The sequence below is a fragment of the Platichthys flesus genome, unplaced genomic scaffold (genome assembly GCF_949316205.1).
Source record: "Platichthys flesus unplaced genomic scaffold, fPlaFle2.1 scaffold_69, whole genome shotgun sequence".
In the NCBI taxonomy this organism is placed as follows: Eukaryota; Metazoa; Chordata; class Actinopteri; order Pleuronectiformes; family Pleuronectidae; genus Platichthys; species Platichthys flesus.
Genome location: NW_026910078.1, coordinates 2,570 through 21,413, shown reverse-complemented (window position 1 = coordinate 21,413; position 18,844 = coordinate 2,570). Strand labels below are relative to the sequence as shown.

The 18,844-nt window shown below is 43.9% G+C and overlaps 2 protein-coding genes across 3 annotated transcripts; both read left to right on the top strand.

Annotated features, from left to right (window-relative positions):
- The first annotated feature begins 3,053 nt into the window (after positions 1-3,053).
- On the top strand, positions 3,054-9,403 carry LOC133950607 (zinc finger protein 2-like). 2 transcript variants are annotated; one of them, XM_062384655.1, is made up of 3 exons: positions 3,054-3,379; positions 6,887-7,264; positions 9,041-9,403. In XM_062384655.1, exons 1-3 carry the CDS (start codon positions 3,106-3,108, stop codon positions 9,133-9,135), a joined length of 747 nt encoding a protein of 248 aa, XP_062240639.1. In that variant the 5' UTR covers positions 3,054-3,105; the 3' UTR covers positions 9,136-9,403. The 2 variants fall into 2 exon arrangements, with proteins under 2 accessions (XP_062240639.1, XP_062240638.1); XM_062384654.1 differs by having other exon boundaries at positions 3,061-3,379; positions 6,887-9,346.
- A 5,004-nt stretch (positions 9,404-14,407) lies between these two features.
- On the top strand, positions 14,408-18,608 carry LOC133950609 (zinc finger protein with KRAB and SCAN domains 5-like). Its single transcript, XM_062384657.1, has 2 exons — positions 14,408-14,726; positions 17,624-18,608. The coding sequence occupies exons 1-2, from the start codon at positions 14,453-14,455 to the stop codon at positions 18,367-18,369; spliced, it is 1,020 nt and encodes a 339-aa protein (XP_062240641.1). The 5' UTR covers positions 14,408-14,452; the 3' UTR covers positions 18,370-18,608.
- The last annotated feature ends 236 nt before the right edge of the window (positions 18,609-18,844 follow it).

Here is an 18,844-nt window from a genome sequence, read left to right as displayed (position 1 = left end):
TGATGTAAGCCCTGGTACAAGTACCTCAAAGTACAAATGTGGAATATGGCCACTAAATGCAAAATAGCAGGGATCTAAAAATCCATTTGATAATGAATCTTAAAAGGAGAAATAAGCAATTAAGTGAATTAATGAATTATTTTCCCTTTTTCCTATTTGCTATTCCACCTGCTGATTCACGTAGCTTCTCCATTCAACCTCTCCATTCCGTGACACTTTGGGCCTTGTGCTGATAAAACGGGTTAGGGTTATCTCAACAAAATAGCAGTAATACCTAATAATCCCTTCAAAGAACACATTATGCATATGAATCATTAAGAGCTGATTGAGACACATTAAAAATAGTGAACAGCAGCTCGAGACAGAAAGTTCATCTGTTACCTACTGCCGGGACAATATGTCAAGTAAAGTATTTTCAAACAATGCTTCTACAACAAGAGGGATGAATCTTTATACATTATTTTAATCTTCCTTCAGAACAGTGTTAATTTTGGCAGCTATTTTTGATTTAGTCTTAGTCTTAGTCTTTTGACGAAAATGCACTTTAGTTTACCTTAGTCACCTTTTAGTCATTTTTATCCTTCTTAGTTTTAGTCTAGTTTTAGTCGACGAAAACAAATTCCATTTTAGTCTAGTTTTAGTCAACGAAAACAATTTACATTTTTGTCTAGTTTTAGTCGACGAAAACAAATTCCATTTTAGTCTAGTTTTAGTCAACGAAAACAATTTACATTTTAGTCTAGTTTTAGTCGACGAAAACTAATGCCATTTTAGTCACATTTAATAGCCACATTAAACTTCTTTCCTATAAAAACATATAGCTGCAGCCTTATAGCTTAAAAATATATATTTAATTTTAAATGTGAAAACAAAAACGGAGAGCAGGTCAGACTGGAGCCGGACACAGAAACTGAACATCGGTACAAACCAACTGCAGCTTCTGCTCTGATCAAGAAGTAGCGGCGCTAACCCACTGTGTCTCTCTGAGCGAGGCGGGGGGCGGAGCTACGGACCGGAGCGCTATCTGGGGCGCACACACACACACTCACAGACACACACAGACACACTCACTCGCCCGCTCCTGATACTTCATGACGGCCTGATACGATGATGTTTTAAAAATGATTGTGACTTAGTCAATCACCAACATGTTCGTCTCGTCTCGTCTCCTCAACGAAAATTAAAATAGATTTCGTCATAAGTTTTTACACCATCTAGTTCAAAACATGACCTGTTCTTGCTAATGTAGAAATTGATTTTTTAACATAATAATGTGCTTCTATTGAGAAGAATAGGGGAGCTGTAAATCAGTGTATGTAATGATCAGTAAGGATACAGTACAATAAGGATTAGTTGGCAGTTGTGTAAAACACTGACATTTTTGTAGTGCACATGCAGAATAGTTTATGATACTAATGATAAGGCCTCCAGGTCAAAGCCTCAGCATGCAGAATAAAGACAAAGACAGAAACTACAGATATAAAGAAACAAAAATGACCCTGTGTCCAAGTTGCCTGGTTTTAAAACACAAACTCCTCTTTGACTTCATCCTCCTTTGACCACGATTTCCAAAAACAGTAGTTCAAAAATACTTCTATCCACCTTCTGAGTCCTGATCGAACCCAAACTTTAACTTGCGCCATGAAGAACAAGACTTTTCCTCTTCACTGTGCGTGCGTGCAACCCGACTATAATTTGACAGTTGGTGCTCCTCGATGAAGCCTCTCAGGGCTGGGATACGAGAGAAACACAAATCGACAATCATCGTCTAGATATCATCAATTCTTGTCTAAGGGTTACTGTCTGTTTTATTAGATTAATGCTAAGTCAATGGAGAGAATTAAAGTAAATCTCATCCCAGGAAGCTAAAGAGTCTTGTGATTGGTTCTTTCTGTGTACTCGTACCTGTTTCCATCAAGGAGTAAGCTCGGAGTCCCCCCGATGCGGCCCTCCACGTTGTGGTTGCTCTCTCCGTGGCGGCACAGGTAGATGGAGTGAGAGTGCACGTTGATGTTCATCAGGTAGTACTAGATCTTGCACTGGATGTAGTCCTGCACCCGGTTCACCAGGAAACACCAGCTCAAGTGTATCACCTTGATGAACGACAGGTCCCTTCAGGTGCTGATGGATCATGTGGGGCTGAACTTTAAATCTGTTTACTGACAATGATCCAGATAATAAATGTAATGACCTATTGAGATAGAGAGAAGCAGATGTGATCAGCTCTTACTTGTCGTAGTTGTCAGGATCTAACGGTTGATAAGTGACCTTGTAGCACTCGATGCGTTTGACTCTCTGTGTCTCTCATGGAAGTCGGGATTGGAGACCTTCACCTCCTGCAGCAGGTAAGCAACACAGTCAGACCATGTGAGCAAGCAGTATGGTTCTCACATAACAAAGCATTCACCAGGAATATTTATAGATTATGGGTTTGAGGAGTGAGGCAGCTGTGATTTGTGGAAATTAGCATTGATTTTATTATGTATCGGCGTACAGTCTAATAACATGAAGACTCCCTACTTGAACATATTTATTAGTCTGTAATAATACTGATGGCGCCACCTACTGGCAACAGGAAAATACACTTTGTTTTACAACTATCATCTTTACTTTACATAAAGTTTTCCCAGTGTGATGTGCCATTGATAGTGTTGACCGAATTGAGCAATTAGCAGGCAAGAATCGACATCACGTTACGGACGCAGGAGGGGAAGCGTTTAAGTGCTCGGGCCCGTTCAGTGCTGCTCTTCAGTCCTAGAAATTGTTGTTTATTTTTGGTTTTACTGTCGGGGTTGTTTAATTTAATTATTGAGTATTTCCACTTCACTGTCTTGTACTTTTACTTGTAATGGAATATTACTTTACTGTCTTGGTACTTCTACCTCAGTGAATGATCCGAATTCTTCTTCCACCATTGGTTGGATTTATTTTGTTGTTTATACTTTAGTACTTGTTTACTTGTACCAGAGTATTTCTACTGTGCAGTATTAGTACTTTTTTTCCTCTTCGTCCTCCAGTCCAACAGGGGTCACTGCTGGCTCGGAGCTCGGAGTCTCTGGCTTCCTCTGTCCCCTCAGAGACTCAGAGTGGGAAGGAAGGAGGAACATGTCGGCCGTGCAGCTGCTGCGGGTGTCGGTACATGAGCGGATCAGCGCTGCCGCTGAAGACTTCCTGCTCCAGATGGAGAAAAGAGGAGGAAAGGCTCAAGTCCTGGAGCTGAGAGCGATGCTCACCGAGCGGCTCGCGACGGCGGTGAAGCAGATCCTCGTGGGGCTTGAGGAAACCGTGGCTTGGTACGAGGACCGAGTGGAGCGGTACGAGCGGGAGAGGAAGGTGATCGATGCCGCGATGCAGCCCGTAGTCCGGCTGCACAGAGCAGGTCAGTCCCGAGAGCACGGGGGGGTAATTCATGTTCCCAAGGGGCCACATGAGAACATGGACAGTTGTGAAGGGCCGGACCAACAGGCTGAACTCAATTCCACTCATATTAATTTGATAAACTTCTACTGGTAAGAGTTAACGTTATGATTACGTCATTACGGTAAGCGTGCTGCGTCATTTCCTGTTTTCCTGCCGCTGGTGGTGGTCACGCTCTCTGAACTAGCTCCTCTGCTAACAGCTGTGTCTCTGTATCACTACGGCTAAAAGCACCGGTCTATAGTTAAACAGCCACACACCCCAGCCCCTACTCTCTGGTGCTTCGTGACTCTGTGTGAGCTCAGCCTCGTAGTCTAACAGGCGGATACAGCAGCCATGTCTTCTCTCTCTCCCTCTTGCTCCACTGCTCTCTCTTGCTCCGAGTGTCTCGTGTTTACTGACTCCTCTGCCTCCATTAACAGTAGTGGTACATGTAATAAATGTAGTGTGTTGGTAGCGATGGAGGCGAGGCTTAGTGACCTAGAAGCTCGGCTCCGCAGCTTAGAACCTCCGTTAGCTGTGTTTAGCTTAGCCGCCGCGGTGCCACCTAGCCTAGCACGTAGCTTAGCCTCAACTAGCAGTACCTCGTCCTGTCCCTTGCAGCCGGGAGCCCAGGGCGGCTGGGTGACGGTCCGGAGGGGGCATAGTGCTACCCTTAAAGAGCCCACGATTAAAGAGCCACCAGCTCACGGTTCAAACAGATTCTCCTGCGACCACAGTCAGTTGCATCCCAGGGACCAGAGCCGGCGACATCGAATCCAAACTGCAGCTACTGGCGAAAACTGAACGTAAATACAGTAAAATCGCAATTCACGTCGGCAGCAACGACTCCCGGCTTCGCATGTCGGAGGTCACTAAAGTGAATGTTGAGTCCTTGTGTGCTTTTGCAAAAACGATGTCGGACAAAGACATTTTCTCTGGCTCTCTCCCCAACACAACAGGTGATGACGTTCAGCCGCATGTTGTCTTTTAACCGCTGGCTGTTGAGGTGGTGTCCTGTAAACGGTTCCTGGCTTTGTAGATAATTGGCTAAGTTTTTGGAGGAAACCTGGTCTTGTTTGGAGAGACGGCGTCCATCCCACTTGGGAGGAAGCAGCTCTCTTATCTAGGAATATTACTCAGTCTATAACATGACAACCCAGATTTGGGACCAGGAAGCAGAGCTGCAGTGCTACACACTTCTCTGCGCTCCCTTTGGATCAGTCAAACAACCCCATAGAAACTGTTTCGGTCCACGTCTGATTAAATTGTTTTAATCCAACATTAACAGAGCTAGAACTCCACAAAATAATCTAATACAAATTAACACAACCTCTGCAACAATGCAGGAGACTAAGACTTTTAAATGTGGTCTTTTAAACATTAGATCACTGTCATCAAAGGCTATTTTACTTAGTGAACTAGTCTCAGATACACTATAGATTTATTGTACCTCACTGAGATGTGGCTGCATCCTGATGAGTGTGTCAGTCTAAATTAATCTACTCCCCCCGTCATATAAATTCACACTTTCCCAGAGAATTCAATTTGAATGAAATAATTTGAATGTCTTGTCCTTAGGCTTCCACGCCAATCCAAGAAACACCAACAGCCAATCATATTTGATGTCGTTTACCGTGCTCCTGTGCTTATACTGAATTTTAACAAGATTCCCTGAGTTTATCAAACCTAGACCTAAAGACCGATTAAATTATTATGGTGGTCACTTTAATATTCATGTTGACAATAATAAAGATAGCCTTAGCGTAGGGCAGTGCAATTAATACAAATGTAATAGTGATTTTGATTATTGGGTCAAACGATCTCCAAACTAATATAATCGAGGTGAAATGATTTTCTGATATTGCATGCGCAATTCATTCCTTCACCCAAAGCATTCAACACCGCCCTGCTGACTGGCACTCACTGTCAAGCAGCTGTAAAGTGAAGGAGTCGATTTGTGTGTGCGTGGACCGGCAGTATTTAAACAAGACAGCGAGAGTGGAAAATAGCAGAGGTAGGGCAGACATGTCTGATCGACAACTTGTGCCACTGTGGCACAAGACTCGTCATTCATGCTTCCCCAACCGTTGCGCGTCTTACAAAGCAATTCCTCGCCCGAACACTAGGCGGAGTAATGCTGTTTGTCGAAGACGACCTGAGAGACGCCTTCTTTGTGGGTGTGGCAATCGTTGTTGACTGTTTATTTACCTTCTACCAGTCGTGTTCTCCATTACAAACACACGGTGAACCATGGCAGAGAGTGTATTCACGATTCCAACCAAACAACAATTGATTGAGATGGAGCTGCTGGACATTGAAGAGCAACTTCTTATAATTAGTCATCAGGAAAAGTGACTGGAGAGAAGACTGAGGCGTAGGTGGTCTGTACGACCATTAAATCAACCGAGGCCAAGGATGGGTGAATTTGCATCCCTTGTCCGACCTATGAGGGATATGGACGAAGATATGCACTTCAGGTATTTTCCCTTGTCGGTTGGCCGATTCGATGATCTTCTTCGTCGTGTGCAACCGCTCATACGGCATCAGGGCACACACGAAACCAGAAATGCAGCTCCAGAAGGGATGTAGAGCAGACCAATCACAGCCTTGCGGGCTGAGTGAGCTTGCGGAGCTTTGCCGTAAATTTTAGAAAAATGGGGCAACGCCCGTAAGCACGTAAGAAGGGATACATGAGCACGTAAGGGACCCGGAAGGGCTCTTGCGCTTACGGGCCCGTGAAAACGCAGAAGCATGTTTCAGGCTGAAGGATTCAAAGAATCCGAAGAGGAGCAGCACCACACTATGTAGCGGCCGCGCCTTGCCATTCTCAAGCGTGCAGCGTCTGGCTGTTTACAACAGACCCGCATTTCTCTGCGCTGGTCTGTCCGTGATTCTCTGCTTGTTGTTGTATGTAACCCGTTCAATGTTGGTGTTTGGGGGTAAATGATGATGGTCGTCATAGCCATCCCCCACCCCTCTCTTTCACTGTCGGTCTGTTGTTTTGGAGCGAAATACTGAATAAATGCATCATGTTTTCAAACTCAAAAGTAATCGTTTGAATAATCGTGATTTCAATATTGTCCAAAATAATCATGATTATAAATTTTTTTTTCATTATCGAGGAGGAACCGCTCACAGGCTAACGTAAGCTAGCATCAGCTCGAGCAGCGACGTTAATACACCACTTCCCGTCTCTGTCTGCTGCTCCACCTCTCACCTGAGTAATGAGGATTGGATGCTGTCGTGAACGAGTCTCTGCAGAAAACCTGCTGCTATTAATGAAAAAACTTTTTTACTAGAATCCTTTGTTTTATGCTGCTTCCTTTAAGAACTGCGTCGTAACACATACTGTAAACGACCATCTCTACTTCCTGAATGCGATCTTTCAAAATATTCAGTCAACAGTCGACATTAAACAACACAACACAAGTTTTTCCAAACACTTCAGGAAACTCTTAAATTATAAGTGTGTATATTTGTGTTTCAGTGTGTCCTGCAGACGTCCAGCAACTGATTGTGAATAAAGAAGCGGTCCTTGAGCAGCCGCAGAGGAACCCTCCTTTGGACCGGGAGGACCCAGAGCCCCCCCACATTAAAGAGGAACAGAAGGAACCGTGGACCAATCAGGATGGACAGCAGCTTCAAGGACTGGAGGAAGCTGATATCAAGTTCACATTGACTCCTGTCACTGTGAAATGCGAAGAAGAGGAAGAGAAACTTAAAATTTCAACGCCTCATCCGAGTGAGAGGAAGGAGAACAAAGCAGACTGTGGAGGACCAGAACCAGCCAGGAACTCAGGTCCTGATGGACGTTTACAACAAGGTCCTGAGGATAAGAAGGAAGACTCTTCTAAGACTGAAGAGGGTGAGGATGATTGGCTGGAGACCAGGGAACCTCAGACTGTTTCAAATACAAGAAACAACAAACAGCCTCTAAGTGATATGGGATGTAAGACAGAAAAAAAACCGTTTAGTTGCTCTGAGTGTGGTAACAGATTTAACCAAAGTGGTGATCTAAATAGACACATGAGGATTCATACAGGAGAGAAACCGTTTAGTTGCTCTGAGTGTGGTAAAAGATTCAACCAAAGGAGCAATCTAAATACACATATGAGGATTCATACAGGAGAGAAACCGTTTTGTTGCTCTGATTGTGGTGAAAGATTCAACCAAATGAGCCATCTAAATAGACATATGAGGATTCATACAGGAGAGATACCGTTTAGTTGCTCTGAGTGTGGTGAAATATTTAACCAAAGGAGCAATCTAAATAGACATATGATGATTCATTCAGGAGTGAAACCATTCAGTTGCTTTGAGTGTGGTAAAAGATTTAACGAAAGGGGCAGTCTAAATAGACATATGAAGATTCACACAAGAGAGAAACCATTCAGTTGCTCTGAGTGTGGTAAACGATTTAACGAAAGGGGCCATCTAAATAGACATATGAGTATTCATACAGGAGAAAAACAGTTTAGTTGATCTGAGTGTGGTTAAAGATTTAAGATTCAGTCCTATTGTACGAGACATGTGAGGATTCATAAAGGAGAGAATTGATTCAGTTGCAACCTTTGCAACAAATATTTATTCGTATTTATCAACAGATATTCATAGTTCACTGTTTTAAATAGACTTTACAGTTTTTATGTCCATATAAAATATAACGTATTGAATAGCATACAAGATTTGTGTTTATATCTTATTTCTACATAATCTATTTTTCATAACGTCCTTCATGTAATTTTCACAAATACAACTCATCTCAAAGGGCTTTAACAGGGTGTGACATCCTCTGTCCTAAACCCTCAGCAAGATTAAGGAAAAACTACTAAAAACCCTTTTAACAGGGTAAAAATACATAGAAACCTCAGTGAGAGCCACATGTGATGGATCCCTCTCCCAGGACGGACAGAAGTGCACTAGATGCCACGTGCAGGAAAACATCATCAAGATTAAAGTCTTCAAGATTAAAGCATTTGATCTTGAAGACCTTGCCCAATGCCAACGCGACACAGGGTCCGCCACCAGCACCACGATCAGCCCACATAACTCAGAATCCGCCACACTGGATCCAACACTGCGACCCCCGGTGCGCGATCCATAAACCGCAATCCATAGTGCGGCCACAGAGGCCCTGGATCTGCGGGTGATAAAGCAAAGGGATTCCGGGGAAGGGGGATAGGGATGGAGAAGAGGAAGGAGAAGCTGGAAAGAGAAGCTCTGTGTGTCATGTGCCATAAAATAGAACAAGTAACGTTCTAGCGCACTAATTAGCTCTAACTATAAGCTTTATCAAAAAGGAAGGTTTTGAGCCTACTCTTAAACGAAAAGATGGTGTCTGCCTCCCGAACTGAAAGTGGTAGTTTATTCCACAGCCGAGGGGCTTGATGGCTAAAAGCTCTGGCTCCTACGTTACTTTTAGAGACTTTAGGGACGACTTTAAGTAGGCTGGAATTCTGGGAGCGGAGTGCTCTAGTGGGTTATAAGGTACTAAAAGCTCTTTAAGGTAAAAAGGCGCTATATTATTAAGGGCCTTGAAGGTGAGGAGAAGAATTTTAAATTCTATTCTAGATTTAACTGGAAGCCAGTGTAGCGATGCTAATACTGGAGAAATGTGCTCTCTTTTCTTTGTTCTCGTCAGGACACGTGCTGCGGCATTTTGGACAAGCTGTAGAGTCTGCAGCAGCCAGTAGAGCATCATTATCCTCAAGAACACGTGCAAATCTGATTGGCTGAAATACATGACACAAAAGACATAACAAGAGCATCAAAACAAGTCTTAAAAACAAGTGTTTTTTACAATATGCATATTAGGTATATAGCATAAATCTGACTACAGAGCAGTCACTATTACATTGACCTGCACTTATAAATATGTCACATTATCTAGACACAAATAAATTTAACTGAGCCATTGATTGGATAAATATAAATGCAAAATAAAATATTTACCTGAACAATTGCCTCTGGTAGGCCATCAAGTGTTACAAGGTGTTTTATTAATTCCAGAGTCTTAGACATCAATGTCTCCAGAGCCAGCAAGAGTGTTCCGTAAAAACAATTGTCCTCTCCTTGCAGAATGTCAAGAGCCAGAGTGAGTGGCTTCATCACAACACAATACTCTTTAAGGACCTGATGTTCCCTTTCACTGATGCATTTCATCTGAAGTTGGGAGGATATTGTATTCAATTCGGCCACAGGTATACAGAAATTCGAGCAACCGCATCATAGAACGAATTCCACCTGGTGGTGCAAGGTACAAGCAGCGTCTTAGCAATAACATCGTTGACAATCTCCGAAGCCACCGTTGACCAACTTGCCTTGTTCCACAGCCCTGCGCATTTTGTGATAGCATTTCTGGAGATAGAATTCGTTTCTGGCTTTGACATTAGCCACTTATCGACATCAGTGCATGAGATGAGATTCAATGTGTGCGATGCGCATCTGTGATGTGGGGGTAAAACCACCTCATTGACATTCAACAACATTATCTAGCACATCCCCAATGTTTTCAAAAGTCGCCTCATCCTCCTCCAAATTATCTTCAGTGTCTGACTCAGGTGGCTGATACATTTGAAACGCCTTGACAAAATTAGAGCCATTGTCAGTAACCGTTGCTGTCACTTTGAAAGATAGGCCATGGGATACATGGATGTTGTCTATTTCGGTTGCAATAATGTCATACGTATGTCGGTCCTTTAATCTCTTGCATGCCAGGGCTGATTTCCCACGAAGCATGTTGTTCGGATTAATCCAGTGTGCAGTTACACCTTGGAAGCTTTTATTGTAAGCAGTCCAGATGTCTGCTGTGGTAGAGACATGTTGTAAACCAGGGGTCTCCAACCTTTTTTCAACTGAGAGCTACTTAGAAAAAAATTAAGTGGCCAAGAGCTACTTGCATCACATCGCACATATTTATTAATCAACTGACTTAAGCTTCTGTTTGTACACCTGTGAAATTGCAATACACAATGCTTATCAAAAATAACTCAACTCTAATACAATAACTTAATAACTCAACATCAAAGGTCCAAGAAAACATTAGTACACTCACTCTTTTTAAAACTTAGTGAGATGACTGGCACTGCATGGAGTCCACCAAAGAGGTGTATGCTGGAGTGTATGCACTCAGGTTCACTCTAATACAGTCATTTAAATGTTCATCTGTCAGTCTTGTTCTGAATTTAGATTTGATGACATTCATGTCAGAAAAAGCAGCTTCACAAAGGTATGTCGAACCAAATAAAGCAGAAATTTTAAGTGCTGCTTGGTGAATGTTCTTGTAGTTTTCTGGGTCTACAAGGCTCCAGAAATGTTGTGAGTGTTGCTGAGACTTAAGCTGAACATGATTCTGGAGATTTATAACCTCCATCTCCATCTCCACAGGATTGACAGTGAACAGTTCAGCCATCTTTTCTGAAATCTCTGTGATGTCTACCTCCATGAATGGGTTGGCAATGAATGCCACACATGGCTCCAGCTTATCAAAATCATTGAACCTATCCTCAAACTCCTGGCCTAGCTTTGACATGAGGTCACAATATTTATTGACATCCAAAACAAAGTCAGCCCCTGCATGGCTATCTAACATCTTAACTACTGTTGGGAAGTGTTGCAGTCTTTTGTTTTTCAGTTGCTGGAGGTAGAATGACAGTTTTGCTTTAAAAGCCTTAACAGCACTGATCATGTCAGAAATTGTTCTGTCTTTACCTTGTAACTGGGTGTTGAGCTGATTGAGTTTCTCTGTCATGTCTGTCAGGAACGCAAGATCAAGCAGCCACTCAGCATCAGACAAAAGTGTAGTGTCCTCCTCTCTTGACTCCATGAAAGCCTTGATTTCGTTCAGCAATGAGCAGAAGCGATGCAGTATTTTTCCTCGGCTCAGCCACCTCACCTCAGTGTGGAGAAGGAGATCACTGTGTTCAGCAGACAGTTCCTGGAGGAGCAGTTTGAAGCTTCTGTGCTGCTTGGCCTTTGTGCGAATGGAGTTGATGATCTTAATGACAGGTTTCATCACATGATCAAATCTCATGACTTTGGCGCATATAGCCTGCTGGTGAATGATGCAGTGATAGTTCACAATTTTAGGAAAGTCCGGGTCGGCCTTGCACAGTGCAAAAAATCCTGAGTGGCGTCCTGTCATAGCTGGTGCGCCGTCTGTTGTAATAGACACCAGCTTTTCAATAGGCACGTTATTTTCAACGAAGTACTTTTTCACAACGTTGTAAATATCGACTCCTCTGGTTGTGGTTTTTAGTGGAAGCAACGTCAAAAACTCCTCTCTGGTGGAAGCGTCTTCGAAAACCATCCGGACAAACACAGCCATCTGAGCGGTATCAGCCGCATCCACCGACTCGTCACATTGAATTGAAAACCATTTGCATTTAATCATGTCCCGCTCCAACTGACCCACTGCATCGGCAGAGAGCGCAGACACTCGCCGTGCCACTGTGTTTGCGCCAAGCTGTACATCAGCGATAGCGGACATGATTTCAGTCTTATACTTTTATGGTCCTTGAATAATGTGTCGGCCACCGCTGTCATTGCTTCCTTCACCATCCCGCCATCGGTGTATGGCTTCTTGTGCTTTGTCAAAATGTGCGCCACTTTAAATGATGCCTCCGTGGCCGCGTTGGCTTTCTTCGTCGGTCCGATGAATAAACATTGCTGTTTTTTAAGGTTTGCTTTCAGCTGGTTCACTTTCTCAGTCCGTAGAGTGCTGCCTGCTGGAAAATCCTGTGCAAAGTTACCGTGGACTTGAGTGTGGTGGCGCTCCACGTTACCTCTTTTGCCGACCGAAACACTGCTCCCGCATATGAGGCACACACACTTGTCCTTCACGCTAGTAAAGAAGAACCCGCATTCCCACTCCAAATGGAAATTGTATGTTTTCTGCTTTTTCTTGACTTGGCCACCTTGGTTTTCCATCTTTGTTGTTTGTGTAAAGTTCTGCTAATACCACCAAACTCCTCACTTTAGCTTAGCGAGCGTACAACGTCACTCAACGTCACAACGTCACTTTGGCTACATTAACACCGGACACCAATGTGACATATATGTGAACGTAAGTGAGATGAGGTGCATTTACTGTCGTCGGAATATAATTTGTTTAAATTTTTTTTATTATTATTATTATTTTTTATTATTTTATTTGTTTCGGTCAACCTATCAGGCGAGCTACTGAAAACCTGCCCGACGTGTTGGAGACCCCTGTTGTGAACTGATTTTCAAAATTTGGTTTTCTTGACGGTAAAGAAGAAGGGACGAAATGACTGTGAAAACGGTTTTGCGGCTCCAAGCTACATCGACACATCTTCCTCATTTCTTCTGGTTTCCTCACTATCATGAAGCAGCTCTTACCCCCCACAAAACTAAGTGTTTTAACATCAGCATGTGATGAAAGACAGAATCGAATATGCAGGCAGGGGACCAAAAAAAACTGGATTTCTCTCTATCTTAACCAGATCTATGTGAAAGTGCAGTGATTCCTATCATTTCAAAATGTGGGAGGTTGGATGTCGGGGTACTGACAGCATCGATCTCGTTGAGAATCTTCCACTGTTCATAAGGAACTCCGAGCTCCTCCGCCGTCTGGATGGTTCTCCTCAGTTGACTCGTCCAAACCTTCAAATCCGACAGTTGGTGCTCCTCGATGAAGCCTCTCAGGGCGTGGGCGAACTGGGAAACCAGAGAAACACAAATCGACAATCGTCATCTAGATATCATCAATTCTTGTTTAAGGGTTACTGTCTGTTTTATTAGATTAATGCTAAGTCAATGGAGAGAATTAAAGTAAATCTCATCCCAGGGAACTAATGAGTCTTGTGATTGGTTCTTTCTGTGTACTACGTGTTTCCCTCGAGGAGAAAGGTCGGAGTCCCCCCCCATGCCGCCCTCCACTTTGTGGTTGCTCTCTCCGTGGCGGCACAGGTAGATGGAGTGAGAGTGCACGTTGATGTTCATCAGGTAGTACTAGATCTTGCTCTGGATGTAGTCCTGCACCCGGTTCACCAGGAAACACCGGCTCACGTTTATCCCCTTGATGAACGACAGGTCCCTGCAGGTGGTGATGGATCATATGGGGCTGAACTTTAAATCTGTTTACTGACAATGATCCAGATAATAAATGTAATGACCTATTGAGATAGAGAGAAGCAGATGTGATCAGCTCTTACGTGTCGTAGTTGTCAGGATCTAAGGTTGATAAATGACCTTGTAGCACTCGTTGCGTTTGACTCTCTGTGTCTCTCATGGAAGTCGGGACTGGAGACCTTCACCTCCTGCGGCAGGTAAGCAACACAGTCAGACCATGTAAGCAAGCAGTATGGTTCTCACATAACAAAGCATTCACCAGGAATATTTATAGATTATGGGTTTGGGTAGAGAGGCAGCTGTGCTTTGTGGAAATTAGCATTGATTTTATTATGTATCGTTGTACAGTCTAATAACATGAAAACTCCCTACTTGAACAGATTTATTAGTCTGTCTGTAATAATACTGATGGCGCCACCTATTGGCAACAGGAAATACACTTTGTTTTACAACTATCATCCAATTTACAGTAAGTTTTCCGAGTTTGATGTGCAAAAGATAGTGTTGACCTAATTGAGCAATTAGCAGGCAATAATCGACATCACGTTACGGACGCAGGAGGGGAAGCGTTTAAGTGCTCGGGCCCGTTCAGTGCTGCTCTTCAGTCCTAGAAATTGTTGTTTATTTTTGGTTTTACTGTCGGGGTTGTTTAATTTAATTATTGAGTATTTCCACTTCACTGTCTTGTACTTTTACTTGTAATGGAATATGACTTTACTGTATTGGTACTTCTACCTCAGTGAATGATCCGAATTCTTCTTCTACCATTGGTTGAGTTTATTTTGTTGTTTATACTTTAGTACTTGTTTACTTGTACCAGAGTATTTCTACTGTGCAGTATTAGTACTTTCGTTTCCTCTTCGTCCTCCAGTCCAACAGGGGTCACTGCTGGCTCTGAGCTCGGAGTCTCTGGCTTCCTCTGTCCCCTCATAGAGACTCAGAGTGGGAAGGAAGGAGGAACATGTCGGCCGTGCAGCTGCTGCGGGTGTCGGTACATGAGCGGATCAGCGCTGCCGCTGAAGACTTCCTGCTCCAGATGGAGAAAGGAGGAGGAAAGGCTCAAGTCCTGGAGCTGAGAGCGATGCTCACCGAGCGGCTCGCGACGGCGATGGAGCAGATCCTCGTGGGGCTTGAGGAAACCGTGGCTTGGTACGAGGACCGAGTGGAGCGGTACGAGCGGGAGAGGAGGGTGATCGATGCCGCGATGCAGCCCGTAGTCCGGCTGCACAGAGCAGGTCAGTCCCGAGAGCACGGGGGGGGGGGGGGTAATTCATGTTCCCAAGGGGCCACATGAGAACATGGACAGTTGTGAAGGGCCGGACCAACAGGCTGAACTCAATTCCACTCATATTAATTTGATAAACTTCTACTGGTAAGAGTTAACGTTATGATTACGTCATTACGGTAAGCGTGCTGCCGCTGGTGATGGTCACGCTCTCTGAACTAGCTCCTCTGCTAACAGCTGTGTCTCTGTATCACTACGGCTAAAAGCACCGGTCTATAGTTAAACAGCCACACACCCCAGCCCCTACTCTCTGGTGCTTCGTGACTCTGTGTGAGCTCAGCCTCGTAGTCTGACAGGCGGATACAGCTGCCATGTCTTCTCTCTCTCCCTCTTGCTCCACTGCTCTCTCTTGCTCCGAGTGTCTCGTGTTTACTGACTCCTCTGCCTCCATTAACAGTAGTGGTACATGTAATACATGTAGTGTGTTGGTAGCGATGGAGGCGAGGCTTAGTGACCTAGAAGCTCGGCTCCGCAACTTAGAACCTCCGTTAGCTGTATTTAGCTTAGCCGCGGCGGTGCAACCTAGCCTAGCAGTACCTCGACCTGTCCCTTGCAGCCGGGAGCCCAGGGCGGCTGGGTGACGGTCCGGAGGGGGCATAGTGCTACCCTTAAAGAGCCCACGATTAAAGAGCCACCAGCTCACGGTTCAAACAGATTCTCCTGCGACCACAGTCAGTTGCATCCCAGGGACCAGAGCCGGCGACATCGAATCCAAACTGCAGCTACTGGCGAAAACTGAACGTAAATACAGTAAAATCGTAATTCACGTCGGCAGCAACGACTCCCGGCTTCGCAAAGTGAATGTTGAGTCCTTGTGTGCTTTTGCAAAAACGATGTCGGACAAAGACATTTTCTCTGGCTCTCTCCCCAACACAACAGGTGATGACATGTTCAGCCGCATGTTGTCTTTTACCCGCTGGCTGTCGAGGTGGTGTCCTGTAAACGGTTCCTGGCTTTGTAGATAATTGGCTAAGTTTTTGGAGGAAACCTGTTCTTGTTAGGAGAGACGGCGTCCATCCCACTTGGGAGGGAGCAGCTCTCTTATCTAGGAGTATTACTCAGTCTATAACATGACAACCCAGATTTGGGACCAGGAAGCAGAGCTGCAGTGCTACACACTTCTCTGCGCTCCCTTTGGATCAGTCACACAACCCCATAGAAACTGTCTTTCCACGTCTGATTAAATTGTTTTAATCCAACATTAACAGAGCTAGAACTCCACAAAATAATCTAATACAAATTAACACAACGTCTGCAACAATGCAGGAGACTAAGACTTTTAAATGTGGTCTTTTAAACATTAGATCACTGTCATCAAAGGCTATTTTAGTTAGTGAACTAGTCTCAGATACACTATAGATTTATTGTACCTCACTGAGATGTGGCTGCATCCTGATGAATGTGTCAGTCTAAATTAATCTACTCCCCCCCGTCATATAAATTCACACTTTCCCAGAGAATTCAATTTGAATGAAATCATTTGAATGTCTTGTCCTTAGGCTTCCACGCCAATCCAAGAAACACCAACAGCCAATCATATTTGATGTCGTTTACCGTGCTCCTGTGCTTATACTGAATTTTAACAAGATTCCCTGAGTTTATCAAACCTAGACCTAAAGACCGATTAAATTATTATGGTGGTCACTTTAATATTCATGTTGACAATAATAAAGATAGCCTTAGCGTAGGGCAGTGCAATTAATACAAATGTAATAGTGATTTTGATTATTGGGTCAAACGATCTCCAAACTAATATAATCGAGTTGAAATGATTTTCTGATATTGCATGCGCAATTCATTCCTTCACCCAAAGCATTCAACACCGCCCTGCTGACTGGCACTCACTGTCAAGCAGCAGTAAAGGGAAGGAGTCGATTTGTGTGTGCGTGGACCGGCAGTATTTAAACACGACAGCGAGAGTGGAAAATGGCAGAGGTAGGGCAGACCTGTCTGATCGACAAAAAGGGCAGAAAGGGTTTTCTTGTATGGGAACACCTGAAACATGCTTCTGCGACTGCGTCTGCGTCTGATATGGACGAAGATATGCACTTCAGATATTTTCGCATGTCGGTTGGCCGATTCGATGATCTTCTTCGTCGTGTGCAACCGCTCATACAGCATCAGGGCACACACGAAACCGTAAATGCAGCTCCAGAAGGGATGTAGAGCAGACCAATCACAGCCTTGCGGGCTGAGTGAGCTTTTAGAGCTTTGCCGTAAATATTAGAAAAATGGGGCAACGCCCGTAAGCACGTAAGAAGGGATACATGAGCACGTAAGGGACCCGGAAGGGCTCTTGCGCTTACAGGCCCGTGAAAACGCAGAAGCATGTTTCAGGCTGAAGGATTCAAAGAATCCGAAGAGGAGCAGCACCACACTATGTAGCGGCCGCGCCTTGCCATTCTCAAGCGCGCAGCCTCCTGGCTGTTTACAACAGACCCGCATTTCTCTTCGCTGGTCTGTCCATGATTCTCTGCTTGTTGTTGTATGTAACCCGTTCAATGTTGGTGTTTGGGGGTAAATGATGATGGTCGTCATAGCCACCACTTCCCGTCTCTGTCTGCTGCTCCACATCTCACCTGAATAATGAGGATTTGATGCTGTTGTGAACGAGTCTCTGCAGAAAACCTGCTGCTAAGAATGAAAAAACTTTTTTACTAGAATCCTTTTTTTTTTATGCTGCTTCCTTTACGAACTGCGTCGTAACACCAACTGTAAACGACCATCTCTACTTCCTGAATGCAATCGTTCAAAAATGCCAACAGTCGACATTAAACAACACAGCACAAGTTTTTCCAAACACTTCAGGAAGCTCTTAAATTATAAGTGTGTATATTTGTGTTTCAGTGTGTCCTGCAGATGTCCAGCAACTGATGGTGAATAAAGAAGAGGTTGCCCTTGAGCAGCCGCAGAGGAACCCTCCTGTGGACCGGGAGGACCCAGAGCCCCCCCACATTAAAGAGGAACAGGAGGAACCGTGGACCAATCAGGATGGAAAGCAGCTTCAAGGACTGGAGGAAGCTGATATCAAATTCACATTGACTCCTGTCACTGTGAAATGTGAAGAAGAGGAAGAGAAACTTAAAATTTCAACGCCTCATCCGAGTGAGAGGAAGGAGAACAAAGCGGACTCTGGAGGACCAGAACCAGCCAGGAACTCAGGTCCTGATGGACGTTTACAACAAGGTCCTGAGGATAAGAAGGAAGACTCTTCTAAGACTGAAGAGAGTGAGGATGATTGGCTGGAGACCAAGGCACCTCAGACTGTTTTAAATACAAGAAACAACAAACAGCCTCTAAGTAATATGAGATGTAAGACAGAAAAAAAACCGTTTAGTTGCTCTGAGTGTGGTAAAAGATTTAACCAAAGGGGCGATCTAAATAGACACATGAGGATTCATACAGGAGAGAAACCATTTAGTTGCTCTGATTGTGGTGAAATATTTAACCAAAGGAGCAATCTAAATAGACATATGATGATTCATTCAGGAGAGAAACCATTCAGTTGCTCTGAGTGTGGTAAACGATTTAACGAAAGGGGCCATCTAAATAGACATATGATGATTCATACAGGAGAAAAACAGTTTAGTTGATCTGAGTGTGGTTAAAGATTTAAGATTCAGTCCTATTGTACGAGACATGTGAGGATTCATAAAGGAGAGAATTGATTAAATTGCAACCTTTGCAACAAATATTTATTCGTATTTATCAACATTTATGTTTGTTTTAAAACAATGGTTTCTTGGTTCATGAGATTCAATGACAGTGTTTGTTCTCCTTTATGTATTGAATGTGTCTCCAAGAATAAAAGTCTAATAAAAGTTAAATGCGTCATCGCCCTCCTCCTCTTTGTTTCTGTATGAACGGAGGCTGCACTGGCTACAGTTGAATTGTCTTGTCACAAGACAAATTAATCAGCTTCTCACAGTCAGACATGTTTGTTTACGTTTGACTTGAAGACAGAACTGTGCAATTTCAAGTCAGAATATCTGACATACGAGTTGTCTGCAACGCAGCATTACACTCACGCATGAATGACGGTAAATGTCAAACAGCAGGATTGTTAAA